Source organism: Acipenser ruthenus, chromosome 9 (genome assembly GCF_902713425.1).
Source record: "Acipenser ruthenus chromosome 9, fAciRut3.2 maternal haplotype, whole genome shotgun sequence".
Taxonomy (NCBI): domain Eukaryota; kingdom Metazoa; phylum Chordata; class Actinopteri; order Acipenseriformes; family Acipenseridae; genus Acipenser; species Acipenser ruthenus.
This window is the reverse complement of record NC_081197.1, coordinates 5,944,060-5,962,512: the sequence shown is the minus strand read 5'-3', so window position 1 is coordinate 5,962,512 and position 18,453 is coordinate 5,944,060. Positions and strand designations below refer to the sequence as shown.

General features: G+C 38.0%; 1 protein-coding gene across 2 annotated transcripts in view; it reads right to left on the bottom strand.

The window, feature by feature from the left end:
• LOC117962479 (rho GTPase-activating protein 42-like) overlaps positions 1-18,453 on the bottom strand; it is an 81,925-nt gene that overhangs the window by 11,609 nt on the left and 51,863 nt on the right. Inside the window, exons 5-12 of one of the 2 annotated variants that reach the window (XM_059030949.1) lie at positions 8,818-8,919; positions 8,086-8,196; positions 4,580-4,684; positions 3,838-3,967; positions 3,571-3,671; positions 2,743-2,852; positions 1,944-2,000; positions 144-222 (exon numbers count right to left, since the gene is read on the bottom strand). In XM_059030949.1, the coding sequence (XP_058886932.1) occupies positions 144-222; positions 1,944-2,000; positions 2,743-2,852; positions 3,571-3,671; positions 3,838-3,967; positions 4,580-4,684; positions 8,086-8,196; positions 8,818-8,919 (795 nt within the window). The remainder of the gene's footprint in view (positions 1-143; positions 223-1,943; positions 2,001-2,742; positions 2,853-3,570; positions 3,672-3,837; positions 3,968-4,579; positions 4,685-8,085; positions 8,197-8,817; positions 8,920-18,453) is intronic. The other variant, XM_059030950.1, reaches the window with a different exon arrangement.

Sequence of the window (18,453 nt, the reverse complement as noted above, 5' to 3'; positions counted from 1 at the left end):
TTAGAGTTGACTGAATCAGGCGATAGGGCAGGCAGTGCAGTTAGATCTGTAGAGTCCACTTTACACTCAGCCAGTTCCTCTGGGTGTACTGAAAGGCGCATTGCTCAGTACAATACTCCTCCAACCCCTCTATGTCTTCTTACCGGTTCCTTCCCATCCATTGCCTCCAGCCACAGCTTTCTGTTCGATTCTGACAGTGCCTGCAGGGTAATGATGCCATGCCTGAAAAGCAGAAATGAAAATAAGAATGCCTCTCCTCTATGGTTTCCCTATACAAATAAGAATGCCTCTCCTCTGTGGTTTCCCTGGTCTTGTTCTTTGTTGCTGGTCAGTGTTTTGAAGGGTGAGGAGCAGCCAGGCAGCATCAGTACAGCCAGGGCATAGGATGAAGTTGGCTACTCAACACTACAGTCCCACTGTCCTGCTCAAACCCATGTAACCCTTCCACAACACTTTGTCTTGAACTCTTAATACTTCGAAATGTGAATAAAATTGCTGCAGCAGGGTTAGCAACTCCTTCTGGCCCTGTACCCAGTTCTGGATCTCAGAACCGCCCTGCAAACATCAGGCTCCCAAAAATATAATGATTAGTATCTTTAGCTGGAAAAAAGCAAGAGTTCAGTCAGGCTGTTATTGCCTTCATTCCCATGCAAGTTTGATATAAGTGCTCTGATAAGCCTGCTGCTAGTCCAGGGGGCTGGGAAGGTGGTTTTGTTAGAAATGTGAAAAAACCCACTGTTAGACTACAGTCAATCTCTTTTGACAGTAGCTTCCACAATCTTTGTTTTAAACTTCCTCCTGTGTTTGCACTGTACATCAGCCTCAAATTCATTTAAAGAAAAGTATATTTATTCGGACTTGCCTCTTAAGGCAAATTTAGTGAAGTAAGACTACCTGTTCTGTTATACCAGAGCGTCTTAAAACACACACTCACACAAAGAGTTAAAAACAACACTTGATAATAGTAACTGGAATGCATTAATATAGATCAAAGCACAACACAATACTTTTTTTCTGTTAGTAATACTACCTTTAGATCTGTCCTAAAATAAAAGGCTTACTGATGGCTGCACACAAACGACATTCCAAGATAACTGAGTGTTGTTTTTCATTATTTCTAAAATGCAAGTTTTTTGTTTGTGCGTAACAAAGCTGTTTTATTATTTATCCACCGAGCTGGGATATAGCTGAGACATGCCTCACCCAACGATTTCACCTTAAGCATTAATCTTAAGCTCATAAGCATTATCACTGGGTCTCAGTTTTTTTTTATATACTTTAATTTTGAATAGACAGCGCATTATTTTGCGATACGTCAGGTGCAGACAGCTGTAAAAGCTGTACAGCTTCATTCCGACCAGGCAGCAAATGTTGACATTTTTTAACATTATCCGACCCTGTGCGATTTCATGTCGCAGACGCATGAGAAAAGGCTGTACGACTTTCCAAAAAAGACGCACGTCGCAAGAGTGTGGATGACGTAATCCCGACCTGGCGCACAGGGTCGGAGACCCTTGACTCCGACCACAAATGATGTCGGAGTCTGAAGTGTGAACCAACCTTACGTCTGTTCACCTCTTTGGTGGTGAGGGGGAAGTTACATCTACAGTATCCATGGTTTGTCTTTTGAGACGTGCCTATACAGGTGCACAGAGGTAATTGTGAGATTGTTTTGCGGAGTAACTGTTAAAATGTGTAAGTCTGCAGGTGTATTATGCTGTTCCTACGCATTATATAATCTGCTGTTGGTGTCCAGCAAAGTGAAACACAAAATGAAGTCACCTTAAGGCTCAAGTATATAAGCTGGCACAGCTTTTTGGTGAGGTTTTAATGCATGCACATCTAAAAACTCCAGCATCTTCCAACACGTTCACAAAAAGCACACATGCAAACACATGCAACTGCACTACAAACAGCATACACAGCTGATAACAAACACGTACCGGACTTTACAGAAAATGTGAAGAGGTCTGAAAAGATTTCCATGATAGGTGGTATTTCTACATCAACAGGAAAACACAGAGAGGGGGGAATGGGTATAACTAGATAAAGACAGCTCAAGTATAGCTGCCAGTCACTGTTATTCACACGTAGCCGACGACAAACACATGCACAGGAAGAAAAAGCCTCTCCTTCACAGAGGAGGGATATTACAGAATGCAGCACTGGCACAGCTGCTGTAGCGCTGAGGAAGAACACGTCAGCGGGCCAGAGTGGAGAGAATCCGAGGTCTTAAGTTAGTCTCTTTCTGTTACTCAGGTAGCACATTAAAAGATAAGGTGGGTGGATGGGGTTGATCAAGCACTAGACTTTTAGGAAAAATAAACCAGAACTACAGGTGTCCACTAGGTGGCAAGAGTTCTATTAAAAGTACCAATGAAAGACTTGTCAGTTACAACTTTGCAGTAAGTGGAAGCGGCTGTATATGGAACAATGATGCTGATAAGTTTAATGTATAACATTAAAGTTTAATGTATAATATTTTATTTATTTTGAACCTCTGGCTGGCTGGACTGTGGCTTTTTTAACAACAATCCAGAACACCTACATAAATATTAAAAACAATAAAAAAATAAATAAATAAACTTTAAATAACTCAGAATTACAGAATTAAAGCTTTGCGAATGAGCCTGGTTTTTCATTCTAAAAAGGAATTTTAAGGCGGTGAAAGTTCTTAGTTACAAAAAGCTTCCTTGTCAAAGTTTTTAGGACAACACTAAATAAAAAATAAATGTTACACACCTTTCAACCACTTCGATATCGAAACAGAAGCGCTTGTCGATGGAGTCTGTCTTCCTTCTGATGCAGGATTTGAGTTTGAACATTTCTGGGGGACTCATGATGAGGCCATTCTAGTAAAACAAAAACAATGACATTGTAATCTTTGGCACAGTCATTTAATTGAATTAAGGACCACATGCATTTCCTTCAAGATCAATTTGATATATTCTCAGTTAGATTGAGAATGCCTTTTCAGTGGTGTTAAATCAGGGATGTGGAATTTGAATGTGTGAGGCGAGTTGATCTGTGTGAGCTGGGGATATTTCTTCTCCTCTCTCTGGTCACCAAAGCATTTTATATCTGCTAACTGATTGCTTTAGTTTACCAGAAACACACAATAATAGAGTTACAAGCACAGTATATTTTACATTAAACTTGAATCTTAGCAGCGTCATTGTTCCATAATGCCGCACGTGATGGGCCTCAATCATTATAATATCTGGCTGGAGAAAATTGTATTTAATACCAGTCAAAGTCTTTGCTGTTTATTTAAAAGCTATTACTTTTAGTACTTCTATATGACTGAGTGTTTTAAGCACTCGATAAACTACCTATCCTACATCTCTGCACGGCTAATGACTCTAACAGCTAGCAAGGTCCCTTATAAGTTTACCACTGTGTCTTTGCAGTTTTTCCATAGTTATACTGTGCATTTCCCATAGTTTACTGTGGTTTGCCATGTTTATTAATATGCTTCACCATACCTCGCTATTCTTTACAATGCTTACCTATGCTTTAACTATGCTTTATTACACTTTGCTATGGGAAACTTTTATAATTCACACATACCATTTTCCCACCAGATTTTGTTTCAGAGGCACTCATTGTAAAGGTTTTGCTCCCTTTTTCATATGTGCAGTAGTGCCTGATCCATGTGAACCCCAGGGGCCCTGAGAAGAGAGGAACATCTAAAACACACTGACCACACCCAGAGATTCCACAATCTCATGTATATAAAGTTGCATGCTGAAAGGTGTAACAGAATCAACACGCAGTACAATGAACGCATATCTAGACTCTGGAATGCACTGTAAAAAGGAGCGCAGATGAACTTACGCTTTTCCTGGATATAAAGGTATCCCTCCATGGTCCACTGACCGGGCGCTTTGTAATCATGGTCCGCAGTCTTCATCCTTTGCATCAGCTTTTCCACCTCCTGTCGCGTGCTCTCAAAATTATTCCTTGTCTTTTTAAAAAAAATACAAAAATAAAATAGAAATATCAACCAAAGCCCACTGTTAGGGTTCCTCAGTCTTGTCTCTTTCTTTAGTAAAGCTGAATATGTCACATGGCTGGTTTAGCACTAATCTTGGTTCAGTTTACTTAAAGTAAAATTTAGGTTGTTCAAGATTTATCAGGGTATTTGAAACCAGCCATGAAAACAAATAAGTGATCCTCACTGTTTCCTTCCACTTTGGTATGTTCCCATTGTTTTTTATTTTATTATGTCTTATACAAATTTACGTCTGTATGCCATGGCAGAGTAGTAAAGTGTAGTAAAGCATTGGGAAAAATATGGAAAACTACCATGTATATTTACCAGTAATTTTAAAGCAGCCTTTTCACCACTACACTACAAGCCTAGGAGACAAAATAAATTTACTGTGCTGTACACTGCTACTTCATGGCAAGCACGCAATCAACTTTCACTCATCCTGTTAATACACCACCCAAAGAATCCTAGACTGACCCGAGTCAATGTTTTCCAGTTTTTTTCTTGTTTTCTCTCTTTAAATCTCACTTCCCCTCCCCTGGCACTGCTGTAAAGAGCAAGTGCTGGGGCAGGAGCATGACTCACATTCTGTAAATTGAACTGCAGTTGCTGCTTGTATGGTTCAAACTCCTGTGCCAGCTCATAGCCCTCATGGTAGAATGTGAACAAGCCTTGGAGGAACGCCAGGAGCTGTGCACAGAAAGGAGAGATGAAAGCAATGCAAGTCAATTCAAACACATCCACAGAAACAATCTGATACGAGAGGTCGCCAAGATAAAATATTTACTTTTAACTGAAAATATTTAGACAGGGTTGCCCTCTAATTGTGCACTCAAGTTCCCGCCTCCCCCAACAAGACTTCAGCTTCAGAACAAATCTTCAGGGAGTGAATTTAGTCCAGGAAGTTACAAGGGTCAGTGCCCCTGCTTTACTTCACTGTGGGATCTTCAATGTTTGCAAAAGACAATATCTCATGTGTCACCTCGAACAGCTGTTTATAAAATGGCTGAAGTGCTGCATAGCATCAAAGATTAACCAGCAATGTCACAGGGTAGAACTAGGAGCACCAGTGTCCATTAGGCGACAGGAATATCAAAAGAAATGCTCTGATCTAATTGGATACTGAATAGGAAATTTAAATTCACAGTGGACGTAGGCAGTCTTTGATTGTCTGTAGCAGACAAGTCCATACAGTCAAGTTCAGAATGACCTTTTCCATAGGGTGCTGAGTTTTAACCCATAAGGGGCTTATTAAACTGTACCAAACAGACTATGCCGTATTTTCAAATACAATTCTCAACTCTTAAGCATGTTAGTCATTCCCTCAGATTTCAAACATGCTTACAGACTAAAAGTCTGGCACCAGCCCTGCTAATTCACTGCCAACGGAATCCAACAAATTAAACTTCAACCTTTTTAAGAGCCTCTTAACAATTTTCTTATGAGCCTCCCAGTTATTTATCTTCAGGAACATAACATTTCCTGTAAACTTCTCCCAGTCCTCCAGATGTTTAGATTATTATTATTTTTTTCTTTTGAAGTCTTGAGCGCCAGTAAAGCTCTTGAATGCAGCTTTTCAGCAATTAAAAAAAAAACAAAAAAACATTTGAGATATGACAGGAAGCCCTGTCATATGAAATCACCTTGTCAGTCATACTAAAACACAAAATGGAGGAACACATCAATCCCTCATAACCAAATACTGAGGATTAGCAGTTAGGGGCTCCGTAGCTGCTGCATTTCACATGTTGACAGCTCTTTGCAACATATTGTCTAATTACCTTTCTTGTATAAGTGCCTTTCACAAAAATCACTGTCTTGGATATTTCACGGTTTACAATATAATTCCAAAAAGGTAAACTGTGCTCTTCCATTTTTTGATGATGTTTGCAATGGCTCTGGGTCGTGTTTTGTGTAGTGTTGTGGAAATCAATGGGTAATGAGTGCTGGATACAATTTACCAAGGTTCAATGAATGAATTTGATTTACTCTTCTGTACGTGCAGGGCTTAACGCAATCACTGCTAATATATGGTTCTACATCAAAACATTATTTTGCTAATTCATGGCCACCGACTTTTGGAATTTGAATAAAAGCCTCAGACATAAATCCACAGGACTATCTTTTCATTTGTTCTGGATTTTATTTTCTGCTGCTGTTTGCTACAGAGGCTATTAATAATAAAATAATTAGCTTTCACTTTGCTTTTCATCGAGTCAGAACTCCATCTGTTCTCGTAGTTTCCCAAATCAATGCGTCCAAGCGGTAAACAAATTGCTCATAATTAAAAAAGAAAAATCAAATTTTCTTGCAGAATTTTAAGTACCACTTAAAACAAATCAAAAGACAAAAATCCACTCCAGTCCTGAGTAATGAGCTGTGTAACCCTCCCCCAGGTAATTTAACAAGCCTTTGTGTTGTGGTATATTAAATGTTGCCTTTTCTTTAGGTACGTTGGGCTTAAAAACATATTTAAGAAGCAACTTTGGCAAGGGTAGAATTTCCCCTTCAACTTTCATCCTTGTAGTTTGAAAGATGTTCAGTCTGCTCAGACGCCTTGACTGGGCAACAAAATGCACATTTGGGGGAAAAAAAAGGATACAGAACTTTCCAAAAGAACACACAGTGCCTGCATCAAATCATAATCAAAACCAGAACTGTTTATGAGAATTCAGGCCCATGCTCAACCAGCTCAAGCTAGGTATTTACATAACAATAGAGGTAGAATCTACACACAGGTTTTATTCAAAATGTAAAAGAAAGAAATGAAGAAAGAAATAATCATTTTGCAGCTTTACGGTTGGGCTGTATTTTAACAGCTGTATTAAAAAGCATCAATACATTTAAGCAGGCTCGTTAATGCAAACATATGCTTACTGTGGAGTTCTGTTGGTATACTATATAAACGTGCCTCCATTCTGGGTCCTGCCTTCCAGGAGTGTTGACCTATCTTCCCATAAGTTGTGCTTTTCACATGCCCTAATTGCCCAAATGTAAACAGACCAGTCAAAGGTCTCCCATCTCACCTTCCTACATTTCCAATGTTCTCAGCAATGGAAAACTTGCAGGTCAGCAGGGTCATTTTGTGATAAGGTGTCTTGTGAAAGCAGTACTGCAAGCATATCAAACTTTTTTTAAACATGGGTTATGTGGACCCTTTCAATACATATATATATATATATATATGTATTGAAAAAAAAAAATATATATATATATGTATTATAAAATAGCATTTTTGGCCAGGCCTTTATGTCCCCTTAAGCCTACACTTCATACCCAATCTCTCTTTCCAGCAAAAAACCCTAATTTCTAATAAAGACGGGCCTAAATGAACTGCCACTACACTCCTGACAAACCACAGTGATGCAGCACTGAGGCTCTGTGCCACAATACTATGTCTCAGCAGGTAGACGGCACCATTTTGAAATCTGTCCTCTCCGGCAAGGAGAAGCCATATGATAAATGACATTCCCTTAATGCCAGTGGTGGGGTCTCGGTCAGGCCACTGTCTATGAAGTCACTGTTAATGACACTCAAACTCCTGATCTTGAGAGCAGCTTATTGAGAGAAACAGCTTTAAAAAAAGTATTCTATTTTGGGTCATCCAGGATTTTATTTGTATTTTTTGTTGTTACTGCTTCACAAGCATTAGTATAAGCATCACAAGGAGACTAAGTGGATTGAGTTCAGGCGTGAACATCACAACATACCACCTTGTCAAATGCTGCTTGAGTTTCAAAACACTTTTGCCAAACTTTGGCAGCATTTCAGCATTTCCAACCTACTCTTTATATGCTGGCTTAGATAAGAACAGCTTTAAACAGCTTTTTTTCTATTCTAATTTAGTAATTTTATCTTGGGATATTCAACTAGTGAACTAGACTATTTACTGTACTAGAAGGAACCAGCTGCCTGTTGAGAAACAGGATCAAAGTATGCATCACAATTCCCCATAATCAAGCTGCACTGGTTACCCCAGCTCTGACTTGACTTAACAAATGCTCTTCACTGGTAACGCAATGGTTCTGTACCATTGACACCACAGTTTTTGTATTGTGAAATAACACGTGGCTTTACTTTAAACCACTTACTGGTTCAACAAACTCAAACTTCTTCTTTTCTTGGACTTCTTGAACTTTGAAGACATACTCAAGGGAAGCATCGTAGAAATTTTGCCTCTCTTTGTCAATCTGGGTATCTGCCTGCAAATGAAAGAAAAATGTTTCATTTTTGTCTGTGCAGTGAGAAAAGACAGAACACTTCAATATGAACTTCTCAACAAAAAAAAAAAAACATTTCTAAAAAAAAAAAGAAATATCAAACCTATGCAATTAAAAAGATAATAAATATATTTTTTAAATTAAGCAATGCATTGGGGTTACTCTGTGCATGTGTGTTCAATTGATCTGTTTTACATACTTTTACAGACAGAAATACACTTGGGAAAGTTACATGCAATGTTAGATGTTTGAGCTTCATACCTTGGTACACAAAGACCACCTATTTTAATGATCCAAACATTTGTTTTGCAATTATTCAGATCAATTGACCATTGTGTATAAACAGAATCTTTCACAAAATAAAGCAATACAAAAACATAAGTAACTTGAATGTAAAATGTACAGGCTGAAGAGGCCTTTTCCATAGTGCTGTAATATGCATGCATTTCTCTATTGAATGAACGCATCCCATTATTTTCAGTGCAAGTGTAATACACGTTACAAAGCATATCCGTGTCTCTTGGGGGGATGTGCTTCGTTCAGTGGTGCACATGCGTCTGTCTGTTTCATTATGCTTGCACAATGTAAGTGTTATCTGCTCACCTCTTGTAACAAAGTCTCTTTTTTCTTTGATGACAAATTCAGGTGCTTCTCTAATACTGAATAGTATTTCTCACTTTCTTTGTCAAATTTCTTCTTTCCATCCTGAAAAAGATTCAGAAAAATATTCATTACATTCAATGCACCAACATGAATGATATTAAAATGCATATTGGCCCTAATTAGGACCAGCATTGGGATTGATTGTACAAAAACCCAATTACTCCTATGTTAAAAATAATTTGTATTATAATATCTTCTTTATTTATTACAATTGCAGTTTGATTGTAAAACCAGTAGATGGCAATCTTGTGCCATTGCAGTCTACAATATGGTGGGTCATATTTAAGCCAGAATGAGGAATAAACTACTTATTGAGTGTAAGATACAGTATATACATTTCATTATTATTTGGTTCTAGTTTTTGTAAAAATAAAATAATAAAATCCCTTTTAAGAAAAATAGGAGTTATTTAAACAGTTGAGTGAAAATATGACTCCATATTTAGTATAGCTCTTCCCCTTTAAAGGCTAGGTCAACGCTAAGCTACTGTACTGGGCTACAAACCAAACTTGTGGCATTTCCAGACAAGCCAATCATTCTGCACACCAAGTCATCTGGACAGCATACATGGTAATTAACAAGCTGGGATGTCACTGGCATGAGTCCTGTTTGAAGAAAATGACTGATCCGCTAAATACATAAGGTGTTGAATTAGGGAGATTCCTGCTGCTAAATTGCTATTTACTCAAGACATTAGATTGTATTGGATAAAGTTGCACCAGAACGAACTGTCATGTCAAGACAAGATTACTTAGCACATGTGTTTCTCTTTGTCAAAGAGGGATTTTTATATTTCTATATTAAAAAGCTGACATTTGATGTCCAACACACACTGAATTCATATTCCACATTTGTTTCCTCAAGACACTGCACAGGGGATGCCGTATAAAACTTAAAGGTCCATTAATAAAATAACAGCAGATAGTTTCCTGATTGTTAATTTCCACTTGCAGGAGGAAAGTGGTTTTTCATCTCTTGGAGTTAATTTATTACATTATACTACAGCATGCCAGGGACAGAGATGCAGCAGTGTGGAGTAGTGGTTAGGGCTCTGGACTCTTGACCGGAGGGTTGTGGGTTCAATCCCCAGTGGGGGACACTGCTGTTGTACCCTTGAGCAAGGTACTTTACCTAGATTGCTCCAGTAAAAAAAAAACAACTGTATAAATGGGTAATTGTATGTAAAATAATGTGATATCTGTATAATGTGAAATAATGTATAATGTGATATCTTGTAACAATTGTAAGTCGCCCTGGATAAGGGCGTCTGCTAATAAATAAATAATAATAATAATAATAATGATCCACTCCTGTGCTGTGCTGTAGAAGAGGTAGAACACTTCAGGAAGTACTTTAGCAATACTGAGTAGGCGTTTTGTACAGGTGTTGAGACATGCGTTCGTGGACCTGCCTGTGATTGTACACCTTGTTCCCTCACCCTGTGAAACCCTCAAATCCATGTTTTGGCAGCCAAGGAACAGCCTCAGAAAACAGCAGACTAGAGATTCGGGGAATCACACAGTGGGGTACATACCAAAGGACTAAAATGAATGTGGACAAGCTTCATGTAAGTGTCAAGAAAGCAACAGATTGGACGCAAATAACCTACGCCTTGTAACATGCTTTAGGGAGGCAGTGATACAATCCAAGGATTTCAAATGACTGCAGAAAGATCAGACTCTTTGACTTCATAAGAAACCTCTCTGAGGACCTGTCACAAAGACGGCCGGAGTGGGTGGTGTCAGACCAGAGCCAGGAAATAAATAAACAGAGAGATGGGGTTTTGATAAAGCTGAGCGCGTGATTGCGCTCAGCACTTAATAACGGAACAGAAAATAAAAGGTTTGAAACAACAAAACACAGGACACGGCACTCGAGCCAAAACAAAAGGACAAACAAAACGTACTAACACACAAACGGTGGATGCACAGACAAACGAACAAACACGGTGAGTGAAAACACTATTTTTACTATTATTATTCTAACAATTACTACCTCCGTCTCCAATCCCGTTCTCCACTCACCGAACACCCAACCCCGACTGCATGCTACGTGTCTCTATATATACTGTTGTGCTGGGATTCAATTACTAATTAATTATTCACTTGAATCCCAGCACGTGAATTAATTCTGTGCAACCCCGTGCTTACATATTACATTTAACCAGCACGTGAAGTGATTTGTGCCCTCCCCGTGCCTAAATACAAATCTACACTTTTTAAATACACGTGAAACACAGACCTGTTTATATCCTGTGTACCAATGACTATACACCAAAATTTACACACGCACACAACATACAACACATAACACACACACACACATAATATGCACACAGGGGCGGGGCACATTGCCACAGGACCCCATTCATTTCTTACTGCATACAGGTTTTAAAACACAGGATTCAACACAGGATTAAAAAATCTCCCCAAATCCCTTGAAATCACCCATTTACAGTATCTCCCTGTATAGTGTAGCTACTCTTTGGTACAACTAAAGTAAAACTCCAATGTTGTGCACATCTCCAGTATTCACAAATTAAAGGTAAATCTGACTATGGTAATGCAAACAAACAAAACAAAACCCCAAAACCAGGACACCACAGTAAAAGCCGAGTATAAACATTGTAAACTGAAAAAATGTCAAGCATATTTACCTTACAATAGTACAATTTTATAAGGAGTTACTCACTTGCTAATATAAGCAAACTAAAAAAGAACTTGGCGTCATGAAGTAGGAACCAATTACTGGAGTCCCCTGTTGAGTAGTAAGCCTTGTCTCCCCCTGGCTTTTATAGTGGTCATTTGCCATTAGGAATGTTTTAGAGTGCGTGACTGCACATGAGTGGACGCAGCAAAATGGTTTTACTGTGTTTTAAGAAGCTTTGAAGCTGAGTGTTGTGCCCTAATGAACAAGCCACAGAATCCATCTGTAGACAGGGCCTAGAGGAGAAGAATTTAGAACAGGAACATCTCAGTCCCACTCTGAGAACAAACATCAGCAGACAGTCAGTAATGGATGGTTCAAAGCACTCAGCACATCCTACCATTAGTAAACGACATTCCTTCTACATCTGACTGTATTCAAAATAAGAATTACTTAAACCAATATTGCCATGGTGTTTGTCTAATTATCAGCTCAGTCATAAAGACTGTCATTAGCAGGGCACTGTTCAAGCATGCTTGGAAATGTTTAGTTTGGCTGTAATGACTAAAGTTTGTTGACAAGGTTTTGTGTTGACACTGAACCGAGCTGGATGTCTCTAGATGCATTGAAAATGAATACTGCTGATTTGTCTTTCATTTAGTTAGAGCCTGTATAAGAATATTTGATTTATTAGTTTACAGTCCCAGAAATGAGGGATGTAACCATGCCCTTATGCTGCATGCATGAATTCATTGTTTTTATCAGCTGTCTTTTCCATAGCTCCACTCCAAATTTTTCTCCCATTGCTTCTCGAATCGCCACTAGAATATCTCCAGCCTACGTCCTGCCTATAGGATCAGAGCTCCACCAAGTTCTGATTCACCAGCTGCCAGCCAACCTCTTGAACCCTCTTGAAGCCCATCTAAAATTGGCAGTGATGCCTACAGCTATTGCCAAAAGTTTTACATCACCCAGAATTTTAGGATTGAGACATAGTTGGCAACAACAACAACAACAAAAAAATATGTGAACATAATTCAGCTCTTTTATTTAACATCATGTAATCAAATAAACTACAACATGATATTGCAAGTCTACTGGAAACTAGTAGTACAGTATTTAATGTTAGATTTCAAAATGTCACATTTTTCAATGTGTCAGTTTTTCATTAAAAGCGGAATGTAATTCAATATGCTAACATAACATTTTTCAGCAGGTTTCATTTGACTTTATGAAGCAAAATGAATTCATTCTAGAAGGTGATGCACAACTTTGGCCATAGCTGTACAATGGATGATAGGTGGGTATATGTGACTTCACAGTGAAGATGCATTCATAAAGGTACAGTATTTAACCACTATCAGATTTAACAGTGCAGAGGGTCCCAACAAATTTAACAGTGCAGTGTCCCAACAAATTTAACAGTGCAGAGCATCCCAACAAATTTAACAGTGCAGAGGGTCCCAATTTAAGGTGGTCAACAGCGTCCCACCACTATGCTATTATTCTAACAGTACTTTAACCCTATGACCATGAGATGCACCATGTGAAAAAAAAACAGAAAGAGGAGTCGTGGTCAGGTTTCAATCAATTATTAGGACATTTTAATTCCCTGCAGCTTCTGTTTGTTTATGAGAGTTTGTTAATAAGACCAGCTGCTAGATATTGGATAATTGTTAGCATCTGCTTTTTATAAGAAACATGCTTGGCTTGTTGAGGACCTACCACCTCTGTTAAAACTTCAAAGATCCCATAACAAGCACCAGAATAGAAAAGCAATTTGCTGTGTAACCCCCATTTGCTCAATATAATAACATAACAGGATCCCACGGAGTATCAGCGTCTCATTGGTCATCATCCGCATCATACCACCACCTCAGCTTTGCAGTTCTAGTATTATTTTAACTAATCTTGTTAGACATAAGAGCAGTTGCACTTCTTTTAAACTGCTGAGAGCAGGTATAAAACAGTGCCAAATGAAAATAGGGGCGTAGCAAAAACTGTACTAATGCTGATATGAAATAGGGAATGACTTTTAAGGTTTATAAGGATTTAAACAGTTATTAGGTTCAGAAAAAAACATTTTGAAAGTGCTGTTAAAACCTCAGTCGTTTCTGTTTAAAATCTTTAAATAGCCTTTATAATTCAGATTTTTTTTATTTTTTATTAAATGATATATGTTATTAATGCATACAAAGTTGGCTCCCCTTTTAAGCTCCAGCTCATGCAAATTTATCTTGCGTGTTGTACTGTCAACCGCCAGCTGGGCATTTATCTTCAGCATTCATTTTCATCCCTGTGCACATACTATATCCTGCAGAGGTTTGCGGTTTGATGATGGTCATAACCATTAATAATTGTAGACACCAGGATACCTGTAAACGGACTCTGTTAATGTTCAAGTGGGAAAGCCATTAACTATTCAGAAGGTCTGTATATTCTGTTTTTACTGAGAATGCACAGTTCAGTTTTGTAGTTACTGAGCTATCAGGAAGGCATTTAAAAATGTAGCCAGTGTCTGCCATTCAAATCGTTTTAAACAATTATGTCAATGACAAAATTCAGCCGCACATTATGATCCACTCTTTAATTTTTGCTAAAGATGTTTAAAAATGGCACAACACAAACATACAATAAATACCCCCAACAAAGCACTATTAGTAAAGTTGTTTTTCATTTCCCTATTTGCAATGGGTTAAACACATAATATATATTACTAATACTTAAATCTATGCATATTGTTAGTCAATAAAAATGAATATGATGCCGAAAAAGAATAGTATTGCATAATATATAATAGAAAGGGTGTGTTTATAATTAGCACAACATGTGATTCATCTTTTAAATTTCAGAACTGTGTATTACCTAACTATTAACAGAGACTCAACATAAGTTACTGTTAGCTTTGAAAATGAACCCTAAATGTGCATTTAGTTCAGTAAGAAAAAAAAAAAACACGCAACACAGACCATGTACAAATTAACAGGTTTCATCACACGAAAAGGGAAAACTGGTCAGAATATAAAAATATCTTTATGCTTTTGGTATACTACCATAGAATGCCATCTGCCGCACTGTGAACTGTGACAGAAGCGTTCTGCACATAAAACCGTCTTCTAAAAATAGCAACTGAACCAGTCCCAGTAATCATGTAATATTTATTTTATTTATTTATTTATTGCATTTATATAGTGCTTTTTATACAAAATTATCACAAAGCACTGTACAGTACATAGCAGAAAAAAAGAACAAACCACAGCACATTTGTAGAGCATGTCACACATACAACTGCCACAATCAGACCATTTAAATAACAGATTTAAATAACAGTATACACATAATAATACAAAAGCAGCAATTTTAAAGTTACATTAAAACCCACTAAGATAAGAAAGCCATTTTATAAAAGTGTGTTTTTAGTCTTGACTTGAAAACTGTAACTGTAATGAAGGCAGAGCATTCCATAATTTTGGAGCTCTACAAGAAAAAGCCCTACCTCCAGTGTTGCTTTTATTGACCCTAGGAATAACCAGCAGCCCCGCATCCTGTGATCTCAGAGTGCGGTTTGGAAGATATGGGCTCAGTAACTCCTGCAAATAACTAGATGCTAATCCAGTCAGGGCCTTGTAAGTTACCAGAAAAAATTTAAAATCAATTCTATACTGCACAGGTAGCCAGTGTAAAGAGGCCAAAACAGGGGTAATATGTTCACTTTTCCTGGTTTTAGTCAGAATTCTAGCGGCGGTATTCTGAACAAGCTGCAAGCGGGACACCACGTTTTGGGACACCAGAAAAAAGTGCATTACAACACTCATTAGTCTCTCGGCACCAGATATACGGAAATAATTGGTAAAAAGACACTTTAGTAACTTCCCTAATATGAGTCTCAAATGATAGATCAGGATCAAAGAAGAGCCCAAACTCTTAATTTCTAGTTTAAGTTTTGATGAGAGACTGCAAGGGTCGAGCTCATGTAGTCCCACATTTCCTTTTAGTTGGTTCTGTGTTTTGTCTGAATTCAAAATTAGAAAATTCTGTGACATCCAATGCTTGATGTCTGTAAGGCAAGTAGGTAACAACACCCAGGCAGAAGAAATTCCTGACTTTAGGGACAGATATGGCTGGGTATCATCAGCATAGAAATGGAAGTTCACTCTGTGTCTGCGGATAATGTCATCTAACAGTAGCATATATAATGAAAACAACAAGGGACCTAGAATGGAGCCCTGTGGAACACCACAGACAACTTCCGATAATGCTGATTTGACCTCCCCAATAGAGATGAACTGAAACCTATCAGAAAGATAAGATTTGAACCAGGATAGGACAAGGCCAGACAGTCCCACTGTGCTTTCAAGACGATTCAGGAGAATGGAACGGTCTACAATATCCAAGGCAGCACTTATATCTAGAAGAATTAAATCTGATGGAAATCCAGAGTCAAAGCTTATCAGCAGATCATTCACAACTCTGATAAGGGCCGTCTTGATGCTATGTGCAGCACGAAAAACAGACTGAAACGTCTCGACTATACCATTAAGAGTTAGAAATGTTTGTAATTGAATTTCAGCAATTCTCTCTAGAACCTTATCTAAGAATGGTAGGTTGAGATATAGTTATTGAGGACTTTGGGGTCCAAATTGTGTTTCTTAAGAATAGGCTTTACCACAGCTACCTTAAGTGATGAGGTAACTATACCGGAGGAAAGTGAACCATTTATAATTTTTAAAATGTGGGTATTAATAACACCAAGAACATCTTTTAATAGTTTTGTAGGAATAGGATCAAGAGAGCATTACTAGGTCTCATGTGTCAAACTAGCTCTGTCAGTTCCTGTAAGGTAATCAAAGAAAAAGCCTCCATAGTAGCCTTAATAGGTATAGCTGGTAAAATTGTGATGGAGTCCTCCTTAAAGAAGGTGTCTGTGGAATCTAATTTCTGATGTCTAGTATTATTTAATTTTTAAAGAAATTTCAATTAAATTAGAAAATATGATGATCTCGCCAATGCCAGAGCCTTCCTATATTTAACCAGGTGGCTCTTCCATGCGATGTAATGAATGTGCAGTTTAGATTCCTGCCATCTCTGTTCTAGTTTACAACCCTCATATTTCATCTTACGAGTTGTATCATTAAACCACTGTGAGCTTTTTTTTAAAGACACTCTCCAAGTTTTGATTGGTGCTCCAGTATCTAAGATACTAGTCAAGGTGGTGTTGTAGGTATTAACCAGCTCATCTACTGATAAGGACTCAGAGTGGTAATGAGCTCAATACATCAGAAAGCTTAACAGCAGTTGAAGAATTAATTACCTGGGATTTAAATGTACGGTCCACAGTCTTTGTAGATTGGCAGATTCACCTCAAAAATAATGGCAAGATGATCAGAAATAGTAAGGTCTAGGGTTAAAACATTCTTAACAGCTAAACCACGAGAAACTACCAGATCTAAAGTATGGCCACAATTATGCGTAGAACCTTTGACACGCAGGATATAATCTAAGGAATCTAGTAGCCTCAAAAATTCCAAGAAGTTAGAATCAGAATCAATGTCATATTTGACTGTCAATATAGATAGCAGATCCCCAAATTCCGTCAGAAATAGCAGGTTTGACTTAGGTGGTCGATAAATAACTACAATATGAACAAGTAATGGACTGTTTAATGTCAAGGTTAAAACTTTAGAAGATGAATAAAACAGTAGCAAGTCCACCTCCCTGTCCACTAGAGCGAGCTTTCTGGAAATAAAGAAGTGTTAGGTGGAGCATTGCCTTGTGTAAAATGTCACATTTATTACCTGCCAACAGTGTTTGAAAGTATAAACACTTTTGAGTATTAACACGATATATAACACCTTTTACATATTAAGGGTATGAATTAAGTTAACATGCAACAGCTGAAATGATTATATCCTCATGGTTTTTATTTTCATTCTCCGCAAAAACTTCCTTTAGCAAGACACCTGAAATGCTGACAGAAAAAAAAACAGGAACTAAAAAGAGCAGGCCTGAGCAGACCAACATGCACGATGTGAAGTTGATTCAGCCTGAAGACAATCTTGTAAAATACTAAATAATTTCTTAAATCTTTAAGCTGGGAGTGTCCCACAGTCTCCTCCAGCCCCGCATGCAAAAACAACACCTTTCTTTGTTTAGTTTGTTTGGATTTAGCTGTAAGAACGCAAGCTTCCACTCCCTTTAAAAGCCCACTTATTGAAGACACTGAGGAAGACTTCAAGTCGAAACTTCCTGTTGAAAAGTCCCTAACTATGGATGCAACTGCATCACTATGCAAGCCAAATAGGCAAGATCTTGCTACAACTTAGGGGGTAGCCACAGGGGATTACATCTGTATGCAAACGCCATTATATCTAAGGAAGCAAAACAGATAAACATATTATGTGGACATATTATGTGGACACCTGTTTGCTCCCCATGTATCCACCATCCTGTTCTGTCACACAACACTCACTCCCAGCTACAAAGATTTGAACATCTTGTTAAGCTTTAATTTAGGCAGAGAACAAAGCTCTTTCATCCACATTAGAAGTCTACCCAGTAAAATCACATTTGTATAGAGACATCTGACAGCTTTATTTCACTTCCAGGGAAGATATAGAACTCTTTATATTTTAGTTTTGCTTAATTGTTTTTTGAAGGAGGTGACTAAATCATATCTAATAACTTTGATTCAGACGTGAATCTCAATAAATCTGTCAGGTTTACAAGAAACAAAACTGAGAAACTGATGTAGTTTTTCCCTGTTCAAAGGATGGTTATAAACGAAGACAATGCAAAAGCTACAGAAACATAAAAACAGTGTGTGTGTGTGTGTGTGTGTGTGTGTGTGTGTGTGTGTGTGTGTGTGGGGGTGGGTGGGTGTGTGTGTGTGTGTGTGTGTGTGTGTGTGTGTGGGTGGGTGGGTGGGTGGGT